The 21,710-nt window shown below is 44.1% G+C and overlaps 2 protein-coding genes across 2 annotated transcripts; both read right to left on the bottom strand.

The window, feature by feature from the left end:
- Window positions 1-1,999: 1,999 nt before the first annotated feature.
- Window positions 2,000-10,793, bottom strand: LOC133973796 (dihydroxyacetone phosphate acyltransferase-like). The gene is made up of 16 exons (XM_062411847.1): window positions 10,681-10,793; window positions 8,501-8,695; window positions 8,238-8,414; window positions 8,017-8,146; window positions 7,794-7,921; window positions 7,606-7,681; window positions 6,840-6,991; window positions 6,500-6,630; window positions 5,539-5,780; window positions 4,310-4,567; window positions 4,140-4,219; window positions 3,750-3,890; window positions 3,075-3,174; window positions 2,901-2,994; window positions 2,706-2,767; window positions 2,000-2,540 (listed from the first exon to the last, which is right to left on the bottom strand). Exons 1-16 carry the CDS (start codon window positions 10,690-10,692, stop codon window positions 2,488-2,490), a joined length of 2,031 nt encoding a protein of 676 aa, XP_062267831.1. The 5' UTR covers window positions 10,693-10,793; the 3' UTR covers window positions 2,000-2,487.
- Window positions 10,794-12,690: 1,897 nt separating this feature from the next.
- Window positions 12,691-21,611, bottom strand: LOC133973795 (dihydroxyacetone phosphate acyltransferase-like). The gene is made up of 16 exons (XM_062411846.1): window positions 21,448-21,611; window positions 20,088-20,288; window positions 19,825-20,001; window positions 19,604-19,733; window positions 19,382-19,509; window positions 19,194-19,269; window positions 18,437-18,588; window positions 18,113-18,243; window positions 17,014-17,255; window positions 15,970-16,227; window positions 15,800-15,879; window positions 15,416-15,556; window positions 14,607-14,706; window positions 14,433-14,526; window positions 14,237-14,298; window positions 12,691-14,065 (listed from the first exon to the last, which is right to left on the bottom strand). Exons 1-16 carry the CDS (start codon window positions 21,457-21,459, stop codon window positions 14,013-14,015), a joined length of 2,037 nt encoding a protein of 678 aa, XP_062267830.1. The 5' UTR covers window positions 21,460-21,611; the 3' UTR covers window positions 12,691-14,012.
- Between the last annotated feature and the right edge of the window lie 99 nt (window positions 21,612-21,710).

Here is a 21,710-nt window from a genome sequence, read left to right as displayed (position 1 = left end):
ACTTTAAATGATTGTTTTCTGTAGAATCCCTGAGGAGTGTAAAGCTGTAAGGTGTAGTAGGTTCTGCTAATCTCAAGGCGCCTGTTGACACCTGACTTGAAGGTGCTCCGCAGAGGCTGCGACACCTGCGGAGATGGGACTACTTAATGTTGAGGTATTAGCTGCGTAAAGACGGGGCAGGGCTTGGACACATCATAACCTGGAGGGTTTCAGGGCTTTCTTTCTTTTCGGTCCCGGAGCCAGGAGAGCAGGGAGGCTACATGGATTGGTGGACTTGGTTGGCAGCGTGTATTGCCCTGCTCTGGATCTTGTGCTTCATAGACGGTAAGAGGAGATCAAGTGGAGGGCTGTGAAGCTTTTCAGGAGCTTTATCTTATGGCGGGAAATTAATTCATTCAATTGAGCTTTACAGGATCAAATAAATGGACTTTATCTTTTCGAATACATGCAAATTAGGCAAATTTCATATATTTTATTTTGGTCCAAAACGGTTCATTTTTCCTTTTCCGGTTTCTTGAACCTAAGTATCAGTTGTCCAATCATGTCAATAAATGCATGGCGCACAGGGACCTTCCTTCACGCGCTTTTCACGAAAATGAGCATTACTACTGAAACTTTTTAAAGTTGTTTTAATGTAGAACACCTTTAATTAAGAGGGTTTCATTTATTGTGTTGCACAAAAATTGTGGTTTTCTTTAATGCGGATACTTAAAATACTGTAAAATACAACTATACTAACTATATAGTAACTCAATCACTGCAAGACATCATCTTGAGATAAGTGGTTATCTAATGGATTGAGAAGGGATTTCATGTTGCATTACTGGTTAAATACTTGTTCACGGTCATTTTTTTAGAGGGTGGCTCTTGTGCACCCTGTGTGCGTAAAGACGCGCTCTCTGTGCGTGCTGAGGTGATGGCTGCCTGGAACAGCCTTTAATCCATACATTTTAAATACTTTTTGAGATTTAGGGCTCTTTATGCTTATTGAAATGTGGAAATGTCAGAGAAAACAAATGGATTTTACGCTGCATTGCGAAATGAAACTTGTGTGATTTTGGTTATTTGACGAGAGGATTTTTCCCTTGTGCGTAAAACAGGTGATAGCTGCCGCCCACATGGCTGGTGAATAGACTTTAATCCAGTGGCAGACGCTGTTAGTAATGGTTGTTGACATTAGCCACGGTGTTAAATTAGACTGCGGGTGACCCTGTTACCCTCTTATCCCCAGGAAACGCCGTGCTTGAGCTGCGGCTGCTCTTCCACGCGCTGACCAAAGCCGCTTGTCACCTGTACCTGGCCCTGCTGCCGCTGCGCCGCGCCGCCTCCCACTTCGCCGACTTCGCGCGGTACCTGGTCAACCATTTCCAGTACACCCCCAGCCCCACCGACTACCTCCCCCATGTCCAGCCCCCGGCCAAGAAAGGCACGCTGCACATGCTGGAGGGCCTGTGCGTGGTGTGCGAGACGGTGCCCAACCTGATGGGCGCGGCGCTCAGCCTGGGCGCTGCGTTCTGCCACATGATGCAGGGAGGCTTCTACGTCCTGGCGGCGACGCTGCGCACCATCCAGATCAACCTGTTCTCCCAGATGAACGGCGAGAAGGACAGATGGGACAAGGAGCGGGTCCGAGCCAAGGAGTGCGAGAAGAAGCTCAACTCTCGAGTGCTGGAATACATCTCGGTGTTCTGCCAAGACCCGGTCAGCGCTTTACGCATCAAGGTCGACGTACCACCTGTGTATAGATAATCTTTGACCAGCAATTCACCACTAAAATGGCACATAATGAGGCCTTTTCTCCAAACTACTGAGGGGTCACATGTGCAGGGATGCAGAGATGTGACAGGAGGTTGATCTCTGACCTGAGGGAATGGCTCCAACAGAGTCAGAGAGGAAATTATGTTCTAGTGTGGGAAAAATGGAAGAATCCTTGGTGCAATTTGTTACAACTGTTTTACACATTTATTCAAATGTAACGAAGTTAAAATAAACATCTCAAACTAATTGATTTGACATCGTTATTGTAATTAGACCTTGATCGCTACATGGACGTTTGTACATAGTTGAGTTGGTACTATCTACCTGCACCTACTATGTCAGCATGTCAATAAATAATTAATCAAAGACAGAATGCTACAAATATATTAAGACAAGTAAGTTAGTCATTCAGTACGTCAAAGTTAGAGGCCAAGACAAACATTTGTGTCTCTCTAAAAATGTTTATCTCTCTGATAGCCATAAAAAAAATCAGCAATAATGTCACTTTTTTGTGTTTTATCTTAGCCCTGTTCTTTTAGACAAGTTAGGGTTGAGAACGAGAACCCACAGACTGATTGGAAAGCAGCAAAGCTACGTATCCTGAATAGATATATTTTGTCTCAGCAGTTGTATTGGTGATGGCTGCAGAAAAGGCACAGACCGAAGGTGAGGAGGAGGTTAACAGGACTAGGGGCTGATTCCAGAAGATGGATCCGTTCCAAACGGAGACTAAAGTCTTGCGTCAGGTGTCGTCTGGAGCATCTGGGGAGGGATTTTCCCAGCTACAGTGAGAGAGGAGAAGAAAATCCCTCAGGCTGCTGTTTGTGTGGTGTGGTAAACAAAGTTAAGCCTTTCTGCCACGAAAACTACAGCAAAATACTGAAATTCAAAAAAACTCAACAGACACAAAACAGCTTCTTTATCTTCTTTTAAATCCCACAACTTACAAAGCACGTCTGCAATTGTTATGACGGCAGCTGTGTTCACGTTGAATTCGTTCTCCTCTGAGCTGTGTTCAGAAAACAGGATACAGAAAGTTAACGTGCTTAACTCCGCCCATCAGAGGTGAATACAGCTTCTCAACCACCTCAGAAAATGAGCTTAAACCAAACAGACTCTCAGGGGCTGATCTCATTACTCACGCCCTGGACTTTGTCACAGCCTCCAGCCGCCGCAGGGCCAGCAATAGGTTTTTCTGGGTGTCCGATGAGAGGGCCTCATAGGTGTCTAGCTCACCTGCGAAACAAACAGACACTCTTAACAGCTGGAGGTGGCTGGAGAGGTCAGAGGTTGTTTCTCACGCTTTCTGTACTTACCTGAGATGATGAGCCTTGTAGCCAGGCTTCTAACCGCAGGTAGGAACTGTTTCTCTGTGAGCACCTGAACGCCTTCTTCACAGAGGTACCTGAGCATCACCTGCACGTAAGAACACACCTCATCAAGCAGAGGATCATAAACTGACAATGTCAACTGTGGGTCTAAAGTAGCCTTTTCAAAAGTTTACAGGAAAGGATTTAAATTGTTTATTTCAGCTACCAATTTAGCTTTTGCTAAACTTTACTTTGCAAATACCAGCTTTAAAATGTACTAGATTTGAAAACTCAAATATTGTCCATTTAAAATGAGAGTAGAGCCTGTAAACTAGACCTACTAATGACCAGATTAAGAAACTATTCCAATGTAACTTTCTGTTAAATTAAAGCTCTAAATTCTGCTTTAAACCCTATATCATATATTTATCTACAGTTATTCATTCATTTTTGCGGACCTTAAATTTCTTACTTTGTAATAAACTGTCTAAACTAAATACACGATCCACGAGAAGGAAATGTTCGGCATTCAAATAAATTAAAGAGTTTAAATTAAGGATAATCTGCACTCTCAATTTAAAAACGGTCTTTTCAACACAATCTTCCAAATATAAAAAAGCCAGAATTTGATCTGTGATCATGATGTGTGAAAAATATCAGCGATGGGAGAAGTGAAAGGACCTGGTATGAGTCTATGAAGGGTTGAATGAGAGCCCACAGGAACGATAACGTCTCCATCCCCCCCTCTGAAGGTGTCACTTCCTGCTGGTTGATGTGGGCGGCTCCACATTTCTTCAGGAGGGAACACGCCTCCTCAAAATCCTGATTGACAGACAAACACACAGTAACACAACATCAGCATACTCACCTAAAAAAGCCATCATCCGTAAAAAAAAGATTACTGGTTAATTGGTTTAACTAGATAACGTGGGATTCTATCAGCTGAACGGGGCCTAACTGGTCAGAGGTGGAGCTGTGAGCTAAGATTTCATACATGATTTAAGAAGGCCATAATCCTCTCTGTCCCGAGATGCTCAGAGGATGCTGAGCCCTGACAGATGAGCCGGTTACCTGAGACAACTCGCCCGGGATGGAGACGAACTCGTAGGAGAAGAGCTCCTGCAGGAAGCAGTAGAAGGCGAAGAGCTCGTCTGTGAACAGAACGGAAGATCAAGATGGAGAGTGAGGAAAAACATATTGTATATGTAGAGTTTCACAGATCTGTCACGTCTGATCCTCACCCCTCTGTGTGCTCTCTGTGATGTGTAAGGCCGTGGCGACCAGGGCCGGACGCACAAAAACGTGCAGCGACTGATTCCTGTAGGAGGCCAGCATCAGCACCGCGGACGCCGTCCTCATCACCCTCTCCTGTGGGCTGATTGGATGCCTCCTCGCCGGCTCCTCCTCCTGAACCAGGTAGACACGCCCGGCTTTCTGATGAACTAAGGAGCGATGGAGGGCCACGGCGGAGGACATCACGTCCGAGTCAGGGGTTTGTGCTGCAGAGAGCGATCACAACATTATCCATCTTCTATAGGAGGGAGTTACACAAGCTGTGGGCAGGAATCAGGATAGTATATGTACATGTACACGTGTGTGTGAATCTTCACATGCTAAAGACGTGTAAAGTGAGAAGGTGCGGCGGGGTCCTCTAAGTATAAGTTCCTGTAAGTGCATTAATCCAGTGAACATCTCCTAAGTGAATCTGATCACTTGTGCCAACTCCCATTCATCTAATCTGTCTGATCTACATCAGGCTGAGGGAGCGTTCAGAGACGCCAGGTGAGATGCTGCACTCTCTCTCCTTTCTCTGCATCTAGCTTGTCTGGCTCGCTCCAAATGCAATATGAACGCCACCTATTGGTGACTAATGGGACAAGAAAGTAATCCTCACAAAGGGCCCAGAGTGAGCAGAGCACTGATCCCACTCATGTGATCGAGCTTGATGCAGCTGCATTTGCAGATATAAATTGTTTATTTAACATATTTCTTAACCCTTAGGGCTCCTTTGAAATAAATAATAAATAATAAACAATTAATAACAAATAATCATATCAGCACCTTTTTTTCACAAAAATGACAACTTTTTTTCAATTTCAATTAAGTATTTAATTAACCCACATAAGTTCAGATCACTGCAACAAAACAAACTTCAGGGTTTTAACCCTTGAAATTGGAGAAAATCAAGCACAACATTTATACTATTTATACTACATAATTTTGGGATTTGGAATGGAGGGGTATCACAGCCTGGAAAATGTCACTGACTCGCATCTGGCTGGAACATGCAGGGGGCAGAACATGACATCTACATTCCACAGCACATCGACCCCGATCACCAATAACTCTTGAGTCTTCTTTCCTTTTCCAGAGCAACCGACTCAGACACAGACATATATGCATTCTCACAGAAATCGCCTTCGTACCTCAGTGCACGTCTGAAAGCAGCTTCATGTTAAATCTCACCCACCAGGCCAGTTCAGACGAGCTCCGCAGTCCAGCACCAGCTTCCTGAGCCAGAGGGTCTTTCCAGTGAGCTGATGCCACAGCAGGCCCTCCACCGTTAGCGCTGTGATCGGAGCCTGGAGCAACATGCAGGCCATCAGAGACCACGGGCTGATCACAGAGCCCTCGTCCTGGACCCGCACCATGAGATGAGCCAGCCAGCTCACACAGGCCTGAGCCTCCTCAGTGGGCTTCTGAGGCAGATCCCTGTGAACAGAAACAAAGAGGGAGAACTCTTGTTGTTGAACTCTTTATATTTATTGACTTTTATCCTGTTTTACTTGTGTTTGGTTTTTGGATTTGTGTTGTTTGCTCCTTGAGTTAAGTTGTGTTTTTTTTCTGTGCTTATTGAAACTACACATCCAGTGAAACAATCTTTTGATGGCTGCTACATTAACATAACACAACAAAACATTTGAAAATGAGAGAATCCATAAACCTTAAAAGCTCCTGTTACTAATAAATTATTTGCCAGTGATGTTTCTGTCACCAGGAATCTTCCAAGGAGTTCTGATAAAAGACGTTTGATTTTTTCACCATGACTTCTGCTTGTAGTGGTGTTTTTAGGACACCTCTCCCTTTCCATGTACTGAAACTTGTCGTCTGAGCCTGTTTTTTAAATGTCTCCCGTGTTTCGTCTACATTTGGGTTCTCATCTTGCTCTGGATGTTAAAACATTTGAGTCAATATGAATCAGTCAAAATACGTATTGTCACTTGAAGGTTAAACTCAATCTGTAACTTTCTTTAATAGTTTAAAAGCTATTTCGAATATAATATTTTGATCTTTTCTGACGGGGATTTACTGAAAATTCTCACAGTGTGAAAATAGAATTTGAACTCTTAACCTCCTCATTTCTAAAATCCCAGCTTACGCCCTGGATGCTGAGGGTGGTACACATGCAGATGTGGAAGAACTTGTCAGACCTGGGTGTGAGGTTGTACTGGCAGCGGTTGATCTTGCCCTCACACATCTGTCTGACTGATATCGGCTGGCCGAAGTTCACGTGCATGGCGCCGTAATCTTCCTGGAGCACTTTGGTGGACTTCAGCAGACTCTGCAGAGAGAGAAAGAGAGAGAGAGAGAGAGAGAGAGAGAGAGAGAGAGAGAGAGAGAGAGAGAGAGAGAGAGAGAGAGAGAAAGAGAGAGAGCGTCACGATCCAGAATAATCAGCTTTATTTACACATGACCCCTCTGAGTAGGAGTCACGTGGTCCGATTGTTTGCAAAGGCAATAGATGGAAATCTACATGAAACACGGACGCACTGTGGTGGTTTCTTTGGGCTTGGGGACACCCAGCAACTCGTGGGCATGCAGCGACTCCTCCAGCACCCTGTCGTAGCTGATGCTGATGGGAACCAGTGTGATGTCAAACACCTCACTCTTAAAGTAGGGCTCCAGCACCATGTGCATCATACCTGCACACAAACACACAGTGGGAAGATGCATAAAGGTATATACAGTACGTGGACCTACTAACAAATACAAGCTCAGGGCCAAAGGTAATGGAATAAAAATATGAAAAGAAAATAAAAGATGAAAAGTGCCGTTTCACCACTTAAATTTAATTTTTAAAGTTTTCAAATAATCATCAATGGAAGCAGCGGTTGTTTACTGCAGAATAATTATATTGTTTCAGCTTCACGGGGTGTGAGAAACTGTAACTTCTGATCAAACTATAATGAACAACCTGCAGTTGAGGACATTATAAGAGGTCATCTTGACCTTTGACCCCTGACACCTAATCAATGCATTTTTTAGCTCAAGTGACAACTGGTCAAAATATATAGAAATTCCTTAAAGGCAGACCTGAGATGTCACATTTAATAGGCCAGAAGTATTGTGAGGCCACTGTGACCTTGACCTTTGCCCTCCCACATTTGCTCAGTTAATCCGTGAGTTAACATTTGTGCCAAATTTGAATTTGTCCTCTTTGTGAAGTCACAGTGACATTTAACCGTTGACCTGCAAACTCAAACCAACAAAGAAACTACCCTGAGACACACACCGAGTAAACATGTGGGACACTCACCTAACTTCGGAGTCAGCGACTTCAATGTGCGACTCCTCCACCCTTCCACGTAAAACTTCATGGGAGCGTATCCTGACTACAGAGAGGACATCAAACCGTTGGAGGTGTCTTTTGACAGCAGCTGACGAACACTTTCTAAAAGAGGAACCAGTTCGGTGCTGCTGACGGAGAAGAATGCCACTTCTTACCCTGACAATGGTTTTGACATATTCCGACAGCACTGCCCAGTACAGCTTGTCAGAGCCAATGGCGCGGCGGATGAAAAACGCCCCAGAGCGACGCAGGATCTCTCCCACCATCTTCATCCCTGCAAGACCTTTAGGGGGGGAACAGAGAATTAAACAGAGGTGTTGTGATATGAGCGTATGTGATCTACAATGCTCTGTTGATTCAATCCTAATAGATACTTGCGAATTCCTGAAGCGATAACAGGAACAGGGATGTCGTAGGTGAACAGGATGTAGGAGATGACTAAGAAGTCCAGGTAGCTCTTGTGATTGGGCATCAGGATGACAGGCGTCTCCTGGGTGGCTTTTTGGAGCTGTGAGGACAGAGGAGTTTAAAACACAGCTTAAGTGTCGTCTCATCGGCGGTTCGTGAGGAAAGTTGTCCGTTCAATGATTGGTCCTGACCTTGTTCAGGCCCTCCATGTTGACGTAGATGCTGCTGAAGAGCCTCTTGGCCACCTTGGTGATGGTGTAGCTCATCAGCCGGATAGAGCTCAGCTGCAGGTTTTGAGACATTTCCTCCAGAAGCTTGCGAGCCTGTTCCCTCACCTCCACCACCGACGACCCCGTCTCCATGGCTATCTGGGGAGGGAGTCAGGGAGGAGACTCCATGAATTTTCAGCTGCAGAGTGAATCTTCATGTTTTGTTTTAAATCGCACAGTCTCACCTCCTCGGCCACGAAGCGGAGATACTGGGACTCCAGCACGGCTTTGTTGAGCTCAGCCGTGGAGCAGGGCGGCCCTCCTTGGTAGGGGTGCGGATTGAAGGTCCTGAGGGCATGGCCGAGGTCGCAGCTGCGCCTCCTCTCCTCCAGGATATCCACAAACTCCTCCCCGTGATCCATCCCTGCTCTGCCTGAAGCCTTATAGTGAACAGAGAGGAGACGTGGTGATGTTAAAGTTGTTCCCTGGATTCTCTATTTTCCTCTCTGCTTCCCCCGCTGTTACTGGTTAGTTATCCTGATTATCTTCATCCTTCTATACATTTCATTATTTGTGGTTCTTTGTCCTGAATAAAGAACACAATTCGAATAAAGTTTTTAAAGGTTATGTTGATGTGGATCCGAATAAAAACCAGCAACACAGACTTTTAATTTCTTTTTAAAGGGGACATAGTATGAAAATTCCACTTTTGTAGTGCTTCTACACATTAATTTGGGTATCTGGCATGTCTACCGTCCCAAAAACTCTGGAAAAAAACAACAATTTGTTGTGGTTTCTCTATGTCAGAAACGATAAGCTAGATGGCGTCGAATGGGATTACGACTGGAAAATACTTCATGGTCTCGCTACGTGGCCTTGGAACCCCCCTCACCATCATCTCACCGGCACGGCTCCGTCGGCTCTGTCTCCCCGGGGAGAGGGTTGAGTGCGTTAGCTCGCGAGCTAACGCTAGCCGGGGAGCCAGGCCGCTTCTCCCCGGAGCCGGTGAAATGATGGTTGGGGGTGGTCCAAGGCCGACCCCAGGCTGACACTGCCGACACTGTGCATTAGGATGAAGCTCGGATCCTGCGGAAAGCGTTTAGTGTCCCGGGGGTCTCCGCCTCGAGGATCGGCATGTTTATGCTGGCCACGCAGTTGCATCGACGGACTCGTTTTGGTTTATGGTTCCCCAAGGGCTGCGTGTGTTACAAAGCAATTCCCTGCCAGGACACTAGGCGGAGTTTTGTGTTTTGTCGAAAACGACCTTAGAGACCCCTTCTATCTTCTTCGTTGAGTGTCGGCTACACCGCAGGGAAGTCTCCAATGCTCCCAGTGAGCTGCCCTCGCGTAGATCTTGATCTAAGTTGCTGCAAGCTAGCGTTAGCTCACTGCTGTTACCCCTCAGACATCAGTGGCCGCATAAACATGCCGATCGTCGAGGCGGAGACCCCGGGACCCCTCTAAACGTTGACTCAACAGTGTGGAAGGATCCTGCTGCTGCGCCAGGCAGGCTCTGGCCCACCTGACTCTGGTTCAAAACAATATGAATGCAAGATTGTATCTTCGTCTCGAATAGCCATATTTCTACAGAGGTAATGAATAGCTAAAAATCTTGGCACTTGTATCTTGTGAAGGAGGGAGGAGGGGTGAGGGGGAGAGGGGGAGAGGGGGGTGAGAAGGGGGGGTGGAGCACTCAAAACAGGTCAATCCGAGGAGGACTGTTTTAGACAGGGTAAAAGGTGCTGTTTTAAATGATCCTTGTGATATTTTGACAAAAGTATGTTACAAACATTTCAATAAGACCCCAAGGAACCATATCAACTTGTAGTAAAATATGATGAGTCCTTTAAGTATCAGGTTCAAACACAAGAAAAAATAAGCCATTATTTGGTTATAAATCAATATTAGTATGAATAAAATCCGTGTTCTAACAGAGTCATTGAAGTGACATTCAGTATAGAACTGTTCTACATCATCATTAAACATGGAAGTTATAGAACCGTGAGAAAAGTTACTTTTCTGCATATTATTGCTTCACTCTGAGATTTAGGTGTCTCTCCGTAGAATGATTTAGGGCTCGGCCATAAACCAATATCAATAATAATTATTGCAACATAATTTTGATAAATAGCAATAGCAGTCTTTAACATCAATAATAAAATACGACATGTATCTTCATAATTATCAATATCAACTGATGTGTAACTGTAGAACAACTGAATCCTCCAGAACAAATTCATTGAAATTTACACTTTCACACATCTTGTGTTCAAAGGTTCCTCTTTTGAAATTGAAAGAACAAGCTTAGCCATAGGGCTTAGATTTGTATGCGTGAGAGGAAGTAACAGTCACTAGTAGGTTTTGAAAAGTCTGCAGCTACTTAAGATTCAACAAGTGATCTTCAGGACAACAAACTGTGTCTTACCGTGTGTGTCATTCTCCTTCACACTAACGAACACAAACACAAACACACTGACAAAGACGCGCCGGGTCATGTGATTCTGTCCTCGTCCCTTTCAGTTTCGCTCTCTTAAGATTCCTTCCTCCTCCGCACAGAGTAGTGGCTGCAGCAGAGCCCTGGGGCACAGGCCAATGATGTCTCTGGGATTTAAAAACTCCTCCTCCTGCATATTGTAAATGTTCAGCCCCCATGACCTCTAATAACCCCCACATTACATATAAAGTTGAAATATAAATGCATTATTTCTAACGACAAAAACTACCAAAACATACATTTACAATCATATTAATAATAATAGTCCTGACATAATAATAATACTTTTAACCTTAATATTAAAAATAATAATAATAATAATGAACATTCACGTACTATACACAACCAACTAATGTTTGTAATTAAACTGCTTTGACGTAAGTCAGATTCTGATAACCACAGTGGCTGAAATGAAATATTAATTATTTTCAAGTTGGTAATAAGATAATAATAACAGCAGTGTATCTACCAAACTATTAACCTAATTCATTTTTAATAAATTCATGAATTAAGCTAAAGATTCATGAGAATGAATTGTTGAGGAAGAAACCGAGGCTGGTAAAATGAGGCCTGATCCGATCAGCCTGCATCCCACATGAATACATTTGAGAAACAGGTTATTTCTCTTCAGTCTAGTTCCGTGTTTATTTATGAAAGTGGATAAACCATCAATGTTATAAAAAGGTAAATGAATTAACCGACACTTGTTGTTGTTCCAAAGCATTTTTATTGAGTTTGAATAACAGATTTAACAGTGAACCTGTCGATAGAGGGATTGAGCAAATGATTGATCCTGTTCACAGTTCAGGCAAAAAATAAAACACCTTTTAGCTCTTTCATAGAAAGAATAATATCAGCAAAATAAAGCGGTATACACCAACTCTCCGAATCTACAGGTGTACTCGCAGCACTGGCAATCAGATCAGTGATGTAGTGCATGTGGACCGCCCGCTAAGAAGTGTCTCAGCAGGCCTCAGGCGGTCAGCTGCTGGAGCCGGGACTCTGCGGAGTCGTCTTTCCCTGATGATCCACCCCGGAGAGCTGATTCCTCTAGAACGTGAAGTGGCTGTAGGTGTCCAAGCAGACACTCAATCTTGAACTTCTCTCGTTTCTTCTCGATAACCTCCCTGTCAAACACACACACACACACACACCGAGAATGTAACAACAACCAACACAAACAGCCCGTATGTCACAGAGAGCATTAAAAGGTGCATTTAAAGAAATATGTGCACGTGTGGATATGAGACCTGTGCAGAGCTGAGAACAGGCTGCTGGGGCTCAGAAGGACGGGGCAGACAGGAAGCATGGTTCCTCTCTCATTGACCCAGTGCAGGTAACCTCTGGTCATGTCAGCCATGCCGATGGCTCGAGCTGAGCAGTACAGGTAAATCCCATCTGAACCAAGATGGCGGCTCCTCTTGTCTACAACTGAGCAAAGACTCTTTCAGTAATTGAACTTGGAAAACAAATTAATCTTAATGTTTTTTTATTGATCATGTGCATGCCTAAAAAAAACGAATTAATTCACCTCAAAACACCACAAATGTTTTTAAATTTCCACATGATGCAGGGAGGCTTCTACGTCCTGGCTCAACTCTCGAGTAGTGGAATACATCTTGTTGTTCTGCCAAGACCCGGTCAGCACTTTACGCATCAAGTTGACGTGCCACCTGTGGATAGATAATCTTTGTAAAGCAATTCACCACTAAAATGGCACATAATGAGGCCTTTGTTCCAAACTACTGAGGGGTCACAGGTGCAGGGATGCAGAGATGTGACAGGACGTTGACCTCTGACCTGAGGGAATGGCTCCAACAGAGTCAGGGAAGAAATTATGTTCTGGTTCGGAAAAGATGGAAGAAACCTTTGTGCATTTGTTAAAACTGTTTCACACATTTATTGAGATGTAACGAAGTTCAAATAAACTTCTCAAACAAAGTGATTTGACATCTTTATTTTAATTAGACCTTGATCGCTACATGGACATTGGTACATAGTTGCGTTGTTACTAGGGATGCACCGCTATGGAAATTCTAGGCCGATAGCCGATACCGATGTTTGTTTATTTTGTTTTTTCTTGTTATTCATTCACCCTTTTTAGCCAGGATAATAATTAATTCATTATTTAAAAAGCACTATTTTAAATTATTTCAGCCCTTTATCACTCTTATCTTTAATGAGCACAAATTCAATCAGATATATGAAACAATCTTTGGTTTAATTAAACTTTAACGGAGACATATTATGCCCATTTCATCACAGTTGATATGGTTCCTTGGGGTCTTAATGAAATGTCTGTAACATATTTTGGTCAAAATACCACAAGGATCATTTAAAACAGCACGTTTTTACCCTGTCTAAAACAGCCCTCCTCAGATTGACCTGTTTTGAGTGCCAATAGTTAATTCGCTTTGACATTCAGAGCACTGGGCAGAAATCACATCGCGTCATCAACACCCACGTGGGCCCTTCGCGATGCTTTGTTTTAATTAAACAGTCGGATTCCCCTGGTCCGCACCAGTTCTAAGTCAGCTGCTAGGCGCCAGCGTAGCTGAGGTGATCCGCGAGAAGGGCCCAGGGGTTCGCCGCCGCCGAACCCCTTTAACGGCTGCCTTCCGCATCGGCGACACTGTGAGGCACCGCGGACGAGGACCTCGTCCCCCAAAAACCTTGAGGCGGACCCACACGAGCCTCCGGCGGCGTGGAGAGGGGGGAAACTGCTCTCCCAGCCGTGGCACGTGCCCAGCGGTTTTACCACAAGTACCAATGAACATCGGCCAATGATAACGGTGAAAGTCAAGTCTATTACCGAAACAAGGCGAATAAAGGCCGCTACCGATGTTCGGCCGATATATCGGTGCATCACTATCTAACTGCACCTACTATGTCAGCATGTCAATCAATAATTAATCAAAGACAGAATGTTACAAATACATTAACACAAGTAAGTTATTCATTCATTATGGCAAAGTTAGAGGCCCAGAAAAACACTTTTTGGCGTTTTATCTTAGCCCTGTTCTTTTAGACAAGTTAGGGTTGAGAACAAGAACCCAGAGAACCCAGAGAAAGCAGCCAAGCTACGTATCCTGAATAGATATATTTTGTCTCAGCAGTTGTATTGGTGATGGCTTCAGAAAAGGCACAGACCGAAGGTGAGGAGGAGGTACAAAGATGTGATGACAGGAAGGGTGAAAAGGGTCAAGCAGGGGTTAACAGGACTAGGGGCTGATTCCAGAAGATGGATCCGTTCCAAACGGAGACTAAAGTCTTGCGTCAGGTGTCGTCTGGAGCATCTGGGGAGGGATTTTCCCAGCTACAGTGAGAGAGGAGAAGAAAAATCCCTCAGGCTGCTGTTTGTGTGGCGTTGTAAACAAAGTTAAGTCTTTTGAAAAGGCTGCCAGGTAAACTACAGCAAAATACTCCAATGCAAAACCTCAACAGACACAAAATAGCTTCTTTATCTTCTTTAACGCCCACAACTTACAAAGCACGTCTGCAATTGTTCTGACGGCAGCTGTGTTCACGTTGAATTCGTTCTCCTCGGAGCTGTGATGAGAAAACAGGATACAGAAAGTTAACGTGCTTAACTCCGCCCATCAGAGGTGAATACAGCTTCTCAACCACCTCAGAAAATGAGCTTAAAACCAAACAGACTCTCAGGGGCTGATCTCATTACTCACGCCCTGGACTTTGTCACAACTTCCAGCCGCCGCAGGGCCAGCAATAGGTTTTTCTGGGTGTCCGATGAGAGGGCCTCATAGGTGTCCAGCTCACCTGCGAAACAAACAGATGCGCTTAGCAGCTGGAGGTGGCTGGAGAGGTCAGAGGTCGTTTCTCACGCTTTCTGTACTTACCTGAGATGATGAGCCTTGTAGCCAGGCTTCTAACCGCAGGTAGGAACTGTTTCTCTGTGAGCACCTGAACGCCTTCTTCACAGAGGTACCTGAGCATCACCTGCATATAAAAACACACCTCATCAACTGACAATGTCAACTTTGGGTCTAAGAGAGTTTTCAATAGATGACAGGAAAGGATTTAAATTGTTTATTTCAGCTACCGAGATTAGAAACATTGTGGTGCCGTCAGCCAGAAAAGGCGTGACCCAAAAAAAACAAAAAACATTTGTCAGTGACAGAGGTAGAGTCTCTGATGACATTAAAGCCTGCAACTCAAAGATAATTGTAGGCACATTATTATTTAATGTATTGCTAAACTTTACTTTGCAAATACCAGCTTTAAAAGGCACTGGCTTTGAAGACTCAAAAAAACTATTGTCCATTTAAAATGAGAGTAGAGCCTTTAAACTAGACCTTCTAATGAGCAGATTAAGAAACTATTCCAATGTAACTTTCCACTTAAATTAAAGCTCTAAATTCTACTTTAAACCCTATATCATATATGTATCTACAGTTATTCATTCATTTTTGCGGACCTGAAAGTTCTTACTATGTAATATACTGTCTAAAAAAAACTAGATCCCAGAAAAGGAAATGTTTTGCATTCAACTAAATTAAAAAATTAAAAGCTTACAAAGGATAATCTCAATCAGTGATTCTGAAATTAAAAAGTCTTTTCAACACAATCTTCCAAATATAAAAAAGCCAGAATTTGATCTGTGATCATGATGTGTGAAAAATATCAGTGATGGGAGAAGTGAAGGAACCTGGTATGAATCTATGAAGGGTTGAATGAGAGCCCGCAGGAACAATAACGTCTCCATCCCCCCCTCTGAAGGCGTCACTTCCTGCTGGTTGATGTGGGCGGCTCCACATTTCTTCAGGAGGGAACACGCCTCCTCAAAATCCTGATTGACAGACAAACAAATTCAATATCAGCGTACTCACCTAAAAAAGCCATCATCTGTAAAAAAAAGATTACTGGTTAATTGGTTTAACTAGATAACGTGGGATTCTATCAGCTGAACGGGGCCTAACGGGTCAGAGGTGGAGCTGTGAGCTAAGATTTCATACATGATTTAAGAAGGCCATAATCCTCTCTGTCCCGAGATGCTCAGAGGATGCTGAGCCCTGACAGATGAGCCGGTTACCTGAGACAACTCGCCCGGGATGGAGACGAACTCGTAGGAGAAGAGCTCCTGCAGGAAGCAGTAGAAGGCGAAGAGCTCGTCTGTGAACAGAACGGAAGATCAAGATGGAGAGTGAGGAAAAACATATTGTATATGTAGAGTTTCACAGATCTGTCACGTCTGATCCTCACCCCTCTGTGTGCTCTCTGTAATGTGTAAGGCCGTGGCGACCAGGGCCGGACGCACAAAAACGTGCAGCGACTGATTCCTGTAGGAGGCCAGCATCAGCACCGCGGACGCTGTCCTCATCACCCTCTCCTGTGGGCTGATTGGATGCCTCCTCGCCGGCTCCTCCTCCTGAACCAGGTAGACAAGCTCGGCTTTCTGATGAACTAAGGAGCGATGGAGGGCCACGGCGGAGGACATCACGTCCGAGTCAGGGGTTTGTGCTGCAGAGAGCGATCACAACATTATCCATCTTCTATAGGAGGGAGTTACACAAGGTGTGGGCAGGAATCAGGATAGTATATGTACATGTACACGTGTGTGTGAATCTTCACATGCTAAAGACGTGTAAAGTGAGAAGGTGCGGCGGGGTCCTCTAAGGATAAGTTCCTGTAAGTGCATTAATCCAGTGAACATCTCCTAAGTGAATCTGATCACTTGTGCCAACTCCCATTCATCTAATCTGTCTGATCTACATCAGGCTGAGGGAGCGTTCAGAGACTCAAGGTGAGAAGCTGCACTCTCTCTCCTTCCTCTGCATCTAGCTTGTCTGGCTCACTCCAAATGCAATATGAACGCCACCTATTGGTGACTAAAGGGACAAGAAAATAATCCTCACAAAGGGCCCAGAGTGAGCAGAGCACTGATCCCACTCATGTGATCGGGCTTGATGCAGCTGCATTTGCACTGAATTCATTCACTGATATACATTTAAGTATATTAAACATATTTCTTAACTCTCAGGGCTCTTTTAAAATAAATAATAAATAATAAATAATCATATCAGCAGCTTAATCACAAAAATGTCCTCTTCCTTAAACTCAAATAAAACACTATATACATTTTCTTTATATGTATCAATTATTTCAATTATTAATTAATTAAATAACTCACATCAGTTCAGAAAATTTCAGTTTTTTAAATAATTATTTAAACACACACATAAAATGTTATACTCTATGATATTTGGATTTCTAATGGAGGGGTCTCACCCATAACATCTCACCCACCAGGCCAGTTCAGACGAGCTCCGCAGTCCAGCACCAGCTTCCTGAGCCAGAGGGTCTTTCCAGTGAGCTGATGCCATAGCAGACCCTCCTCTGTTAGCGCTGTGATCGGAGCCTGGAGCAACATGCAGGCCATCAGAGACCACGGGCTGATCACAGAGCCCTCGTCCTGGACCCGCACCACGAGATGAGCCAGCCAGCTCACACAGGCCTGAGCCTCCTCAGTGGGCGTCTGAGGCAGATCCCTGTGAACAGAAACAAAGAGGGAGAAGAGGAGGGAGTGAGCAGGAGGAAGAGCGAGACAAACAGCCAAACAGACTATAGGTGCAGTAAGACAGCTTTTTCAGTTCGGCTGTTGTTGTTGAACTCTTTATATTTACTGACTTTTATCCTGTTTTACTTGTGTTTGGTTTTTGGATTTGTGCTGATTGCTCCTTGAGTTGAATTATGTTTTTTTTTTCTGTTCTTTTGGAAACATGCACATCCAGTGAAACAATCGTTTGATGGCTGCTGCATTAACATAACACAACCAAACATTTGAAAATGAGAGAATCCATAAACCTTAAAAGCTCCCCTTAATAAAACATTAAACATTGGTGTTTTTAGGACACCTCTTCCTTTCCATGTACTGAAACTTGTTGTCCAATATGTCCCGTGTTTCGTCTACATTTGGGTTCTCATCTTGTTCTGGATGTAAAACATTTATGAATCAGTCAAAACACATATTGTAACTTGAAGGTAACACTTATAATCATGTGCATCTGTAGTTGGTGTATTTTTCTGAGCAAAATCCACAACCAGAGGACCTGCTGCCTGAGGTTGGAAGGTAGATCCAAAGTTTAGGGGCCCCCACAGCAAAGGCTTTGTGTCCTTTGGTTTTCAGCCATGATTTCAGCACCGCTTTACCAGAAGATCAGTAATATTGAGTCATTCTAAGTTATTTAAAATATATTATTTGGACCTTTTCTGACGTGGATTTACTGAAAATTCTCACAGTGTGAAAATGGAATTTGAACTCTTAACCTCCTAATTTCCAAAATTCCAGTTTACGCCCTGGATGCTGAGGGTGGTACACATGCAGATGTGGAAGAACTTGTCAGACCTGGGTGTGAGGTTGTACTGGCAGCGGTTGATCTTGCCCTCACACATCTGTCTGACTGATATCGGCTGGCCGAAGTTCACGTGCATGGCGCCGTAATCTTCCTGGAGCACTTTGGTGGACTTCAGCAGACTCTGCAGAGAGAGAGAGAGAGAGAGAGAGAGAGAGAGAGAGAGAGACAGAGAGAGAGAGAGAGAGAGAAAGAGAGAGAGCGTCACGATCCAGAATAAACAGCTTTATTTACAAATGACCTCTCTGAGTAGGAGTCACGTGGTCCGATTGTTTGCAAAGGCAATAGTTGGAAATCTACATGAAACACGGACGCACTTTGGTGGTTTCTTTGGGCTTGGGGACACCCAGCAACTCGTGGGCGAGCAGCGACTCCTCCAGCACCCTGTCGTAGCTGATGCTGATGGGAACCAGTGTGATGTCAAACACCTCACTCTTAAAGTAGGGCTCCAGCACCATGTGCATCATACCTGCACACAAACGCACAGTGGGAAGATGCATAAAGGTATATACAGTTCGTTGACCTACTAACAAACACAAGCCGAGGGCCAAAGGTAATGGAATAAAAATATGAAAAGAAAATAAAAGATGAAAAGTGCCGTTTCACCACTTCAATTTTATTTCTAAAGTTTTCAAATAATCATCAATGTAAGCAGCGGTTGTTTACTGCAGGAAAATGATATTGTTTTCATCTTCACGGGGTGTGAGAAACTGTTACTTCTGATCAAACAAGAATAAACAACCTGCAGTTGAGGACCTTATAAGAGGTCAATGTGACCTTTGACCCCTGACATCTAGTCAATTAACGTTTGAGTTCAAGTGACAACTGGTCAAAATATATAGAAATTCCCTAAAGGCAGACCTGAGATGTCACATTTGAGAGGCCAGTAGTTTTTGGAGGCCACCGTGACCTTGACCTTTGACCTCCCACATTTGTTCAGTTAATCCTTGAGTGAACACTTGTGCCAAATTTTAACGTGTTCTCTTTTGTGAAGTCACTGAGACATTTAACCGTTAGCCTGCACATTCTAATCAACAAAGAAACTACCCTGAGACACACATGCTGGACACTCACCTAACTTCGGAGTCAGCGACTTCAATGTGCGACTCCTCATCCCTTCCACGTAAAACTCCAGGGGAGCGTATCCTGTCTACAGAGAGGACATCAAACCATTTGAGGCGTCTCTTGACAGCAGCTGACGAACACTTTCTAAAAGAGGAACCAGTTCGGTGCTGCTGACGGAGAAGACCGCCACATCTTACCCTGACAATGGTTTTGACATATTCCGACAGCACTGCCCAGTACAGCTTGTCAGAGCCGATGGCGCGGCGGATGAAAAACGCCCCCGAGCGACGCAGGATCTCTCCCACCATCTTCATCCCTGCAAGAGCTTTACGGGAGAACAGAGAATTAAACAGAGGTGTTTTGATATGAGCGTATGTGATCTACAATGCTCTGTTGATTCAATCCTAATAGATACTTGCGAATTCCTGAAGCGATAACAGGAACAGGGATGTCGTAGGTGAACAGGATGTAGGAGATGACTAAGAAGTCCAGGTAGCTCTTGTGATTGGGCATCAGGATGACAGGCGTCTCCTGGGTGGCTTTTTGGAGCTGTGAGGACAGAGGAGTTTAAAACAAAGCTGAATTGTCGTGTCATTGGCGGTTTGTGAGGAAAGTTGTCCGTTCAGTGATTGGTCCTGACCTTGTTCAGGCCCTCCATGTTGACGTAGATGCTGCGGAAGAGCCTCTTGGCCACCTTGGTGATGGTGTAGCCCATCAGCCGGATAGAGCTCAGCTGCAGGTTTTGAGACATTTCTTCCAAAAGCCTGCGAGCCTGTTCCCTCACCTCCACCACCGACGACCCCGTATCCGTGGCCATCTGGGGAGGGAGTCAGTGAGGAGCATCCATGATGCTGCAGCTACAGAGTGAAACTTCATGTTTTGTTTTAAATCGCACAGTCTCACCTCCTCGGCCACGAAGCGGAGATACTGGGACTCCAGCACGGCTTTGTTGAGCTCAGCCGTGGAGCAGGGTGGTCCTCCTTGGTAGGGGTGCGGTTTGAAGGTCCTGAGGGCATGGCCGAGGTCCCAGCTGCGCCTCCTCTCCTCCAGGATATCCACAAACTCCTCCCCGTGATCCATCCTTGCTCTGCCTGAAGCTGTGTACTGAACGGAGAGGAGGCGTGCTGATGTTAAAGTTGATGTTTGACACCTTTAATAGAAGTTCCCTGGATTCTCTATTTTCACCTATCCTTCCCTCACTAATGTTTGTTATGGGTTTGATACTTTCACATGTTATTGTTAATACATTGATTATATCTCGTCCTGCTCTACATTTCCTTCTGGGTGGTTCTTTCTGCTGAATAAATAACACAATTAGAATAAAGACATGTTTTTAGAAGTTACGTTGATGTGGATCCATTTAACAACCAGCAACACAGACGACTAATATTTCAATTTCTGATGAACTATCAGGTTCAAACACTCTGAGGAAAAACAAGCCATTATTTGGTTATAATCACTATTAGCATAAATACAATCCGTGTTCTAACAGAGTCATTGAAGTGATATTCAGTATAGATCTGTTCTACATCATCATTAAACATGGAAGTTAAAGAACCGTTAGAGAAGTTACTTTTCTGCATATTATTGCTTCACTTGGAGATTTGAGTTTCTCTCCGTAGATTGATTTAAGGCTCGGCCATAAAACAATATAAATAATTATTGCAACATTATTTCACAAATAGTAATAGCAGTCTTTAACATCAATAATAAAATATGACATTTTTTTGATAATTATCAATATCAACTGATGTGTAACTGTAGAACAACTGAATGCTCTGGAGCAAATTCATTGAAATTTACATTTTCACTGAAGGAGCAGACATCTTGTGTCCAAAGGTTCAACTTTTGAATTGGAAAGAAAAAGTTATCCATAGGCTATAGATGTTTCTGAGTGAGAGGAAGTATAGTTTCGTTTAAAATAGGAAATTGAAGGAAAACATATCAGATACAAGCTAATATTGCACGAACTGTATCTTTAAAACACAAATGCTAGAGCAAAAAAAAAACACTGACACATTATCTGCAGTGTTTTGTACCTTGACCTTCTAATGCTGAGTGAGCGCTATTTGGCAACACGAACTTCTAATAATGTCAGCAACAGCAGCACTGTTCTTCAGGTCTGCTCAGATCTGAGTTCACTGGCCTCAGACCACAAAAAAACCACATTAGTTTGTACCTACTAATAACTAGTAGGTTTGGAAAAGTCTGCAGCTACTTAAGATACAACAAGTGATCTGCATGACAACAAACTGTGTCTTACCGTGTGCGTCATTCTACTTCACACTCACAAACACACACACACACACACTCACAAACACACTGACAAAGACGCGCAGGTGCATGTGTCTCTGTCCTCGTCCCCTTTTCGCTGTCTTTAGATTCCTTTCTCCTCCGACACCCCGTGGTGGCTGCGGGCTGCAGCAGAGCCCTGGGGTCCAGGCCAATGGTGTCGCTGGGATTTAGAAACTCCTCCTCCTCCATATTGTAAATGTTCAGCCCCCATGACCTCTAATAACCCCCACA

Source organism: Platichthys flesus, chromosome 18, assembly GCF_949316205.1.
Source record: "Platichthys flesus chromosome 18, fPlaFle2.1, whole genome shotgun sequence".
NCBI classification, from domain to species: Eukaryota; Metazoa; Chordata; class Actinopteri; order Pleuronectiformes; family Pleuronectidae; genus Platichthys; species Platichthys flesus.
Note: the sequence above shows the minus strand (reverse complement) of the source record. Positions and strands in the feature narration are given on the sequence as shown.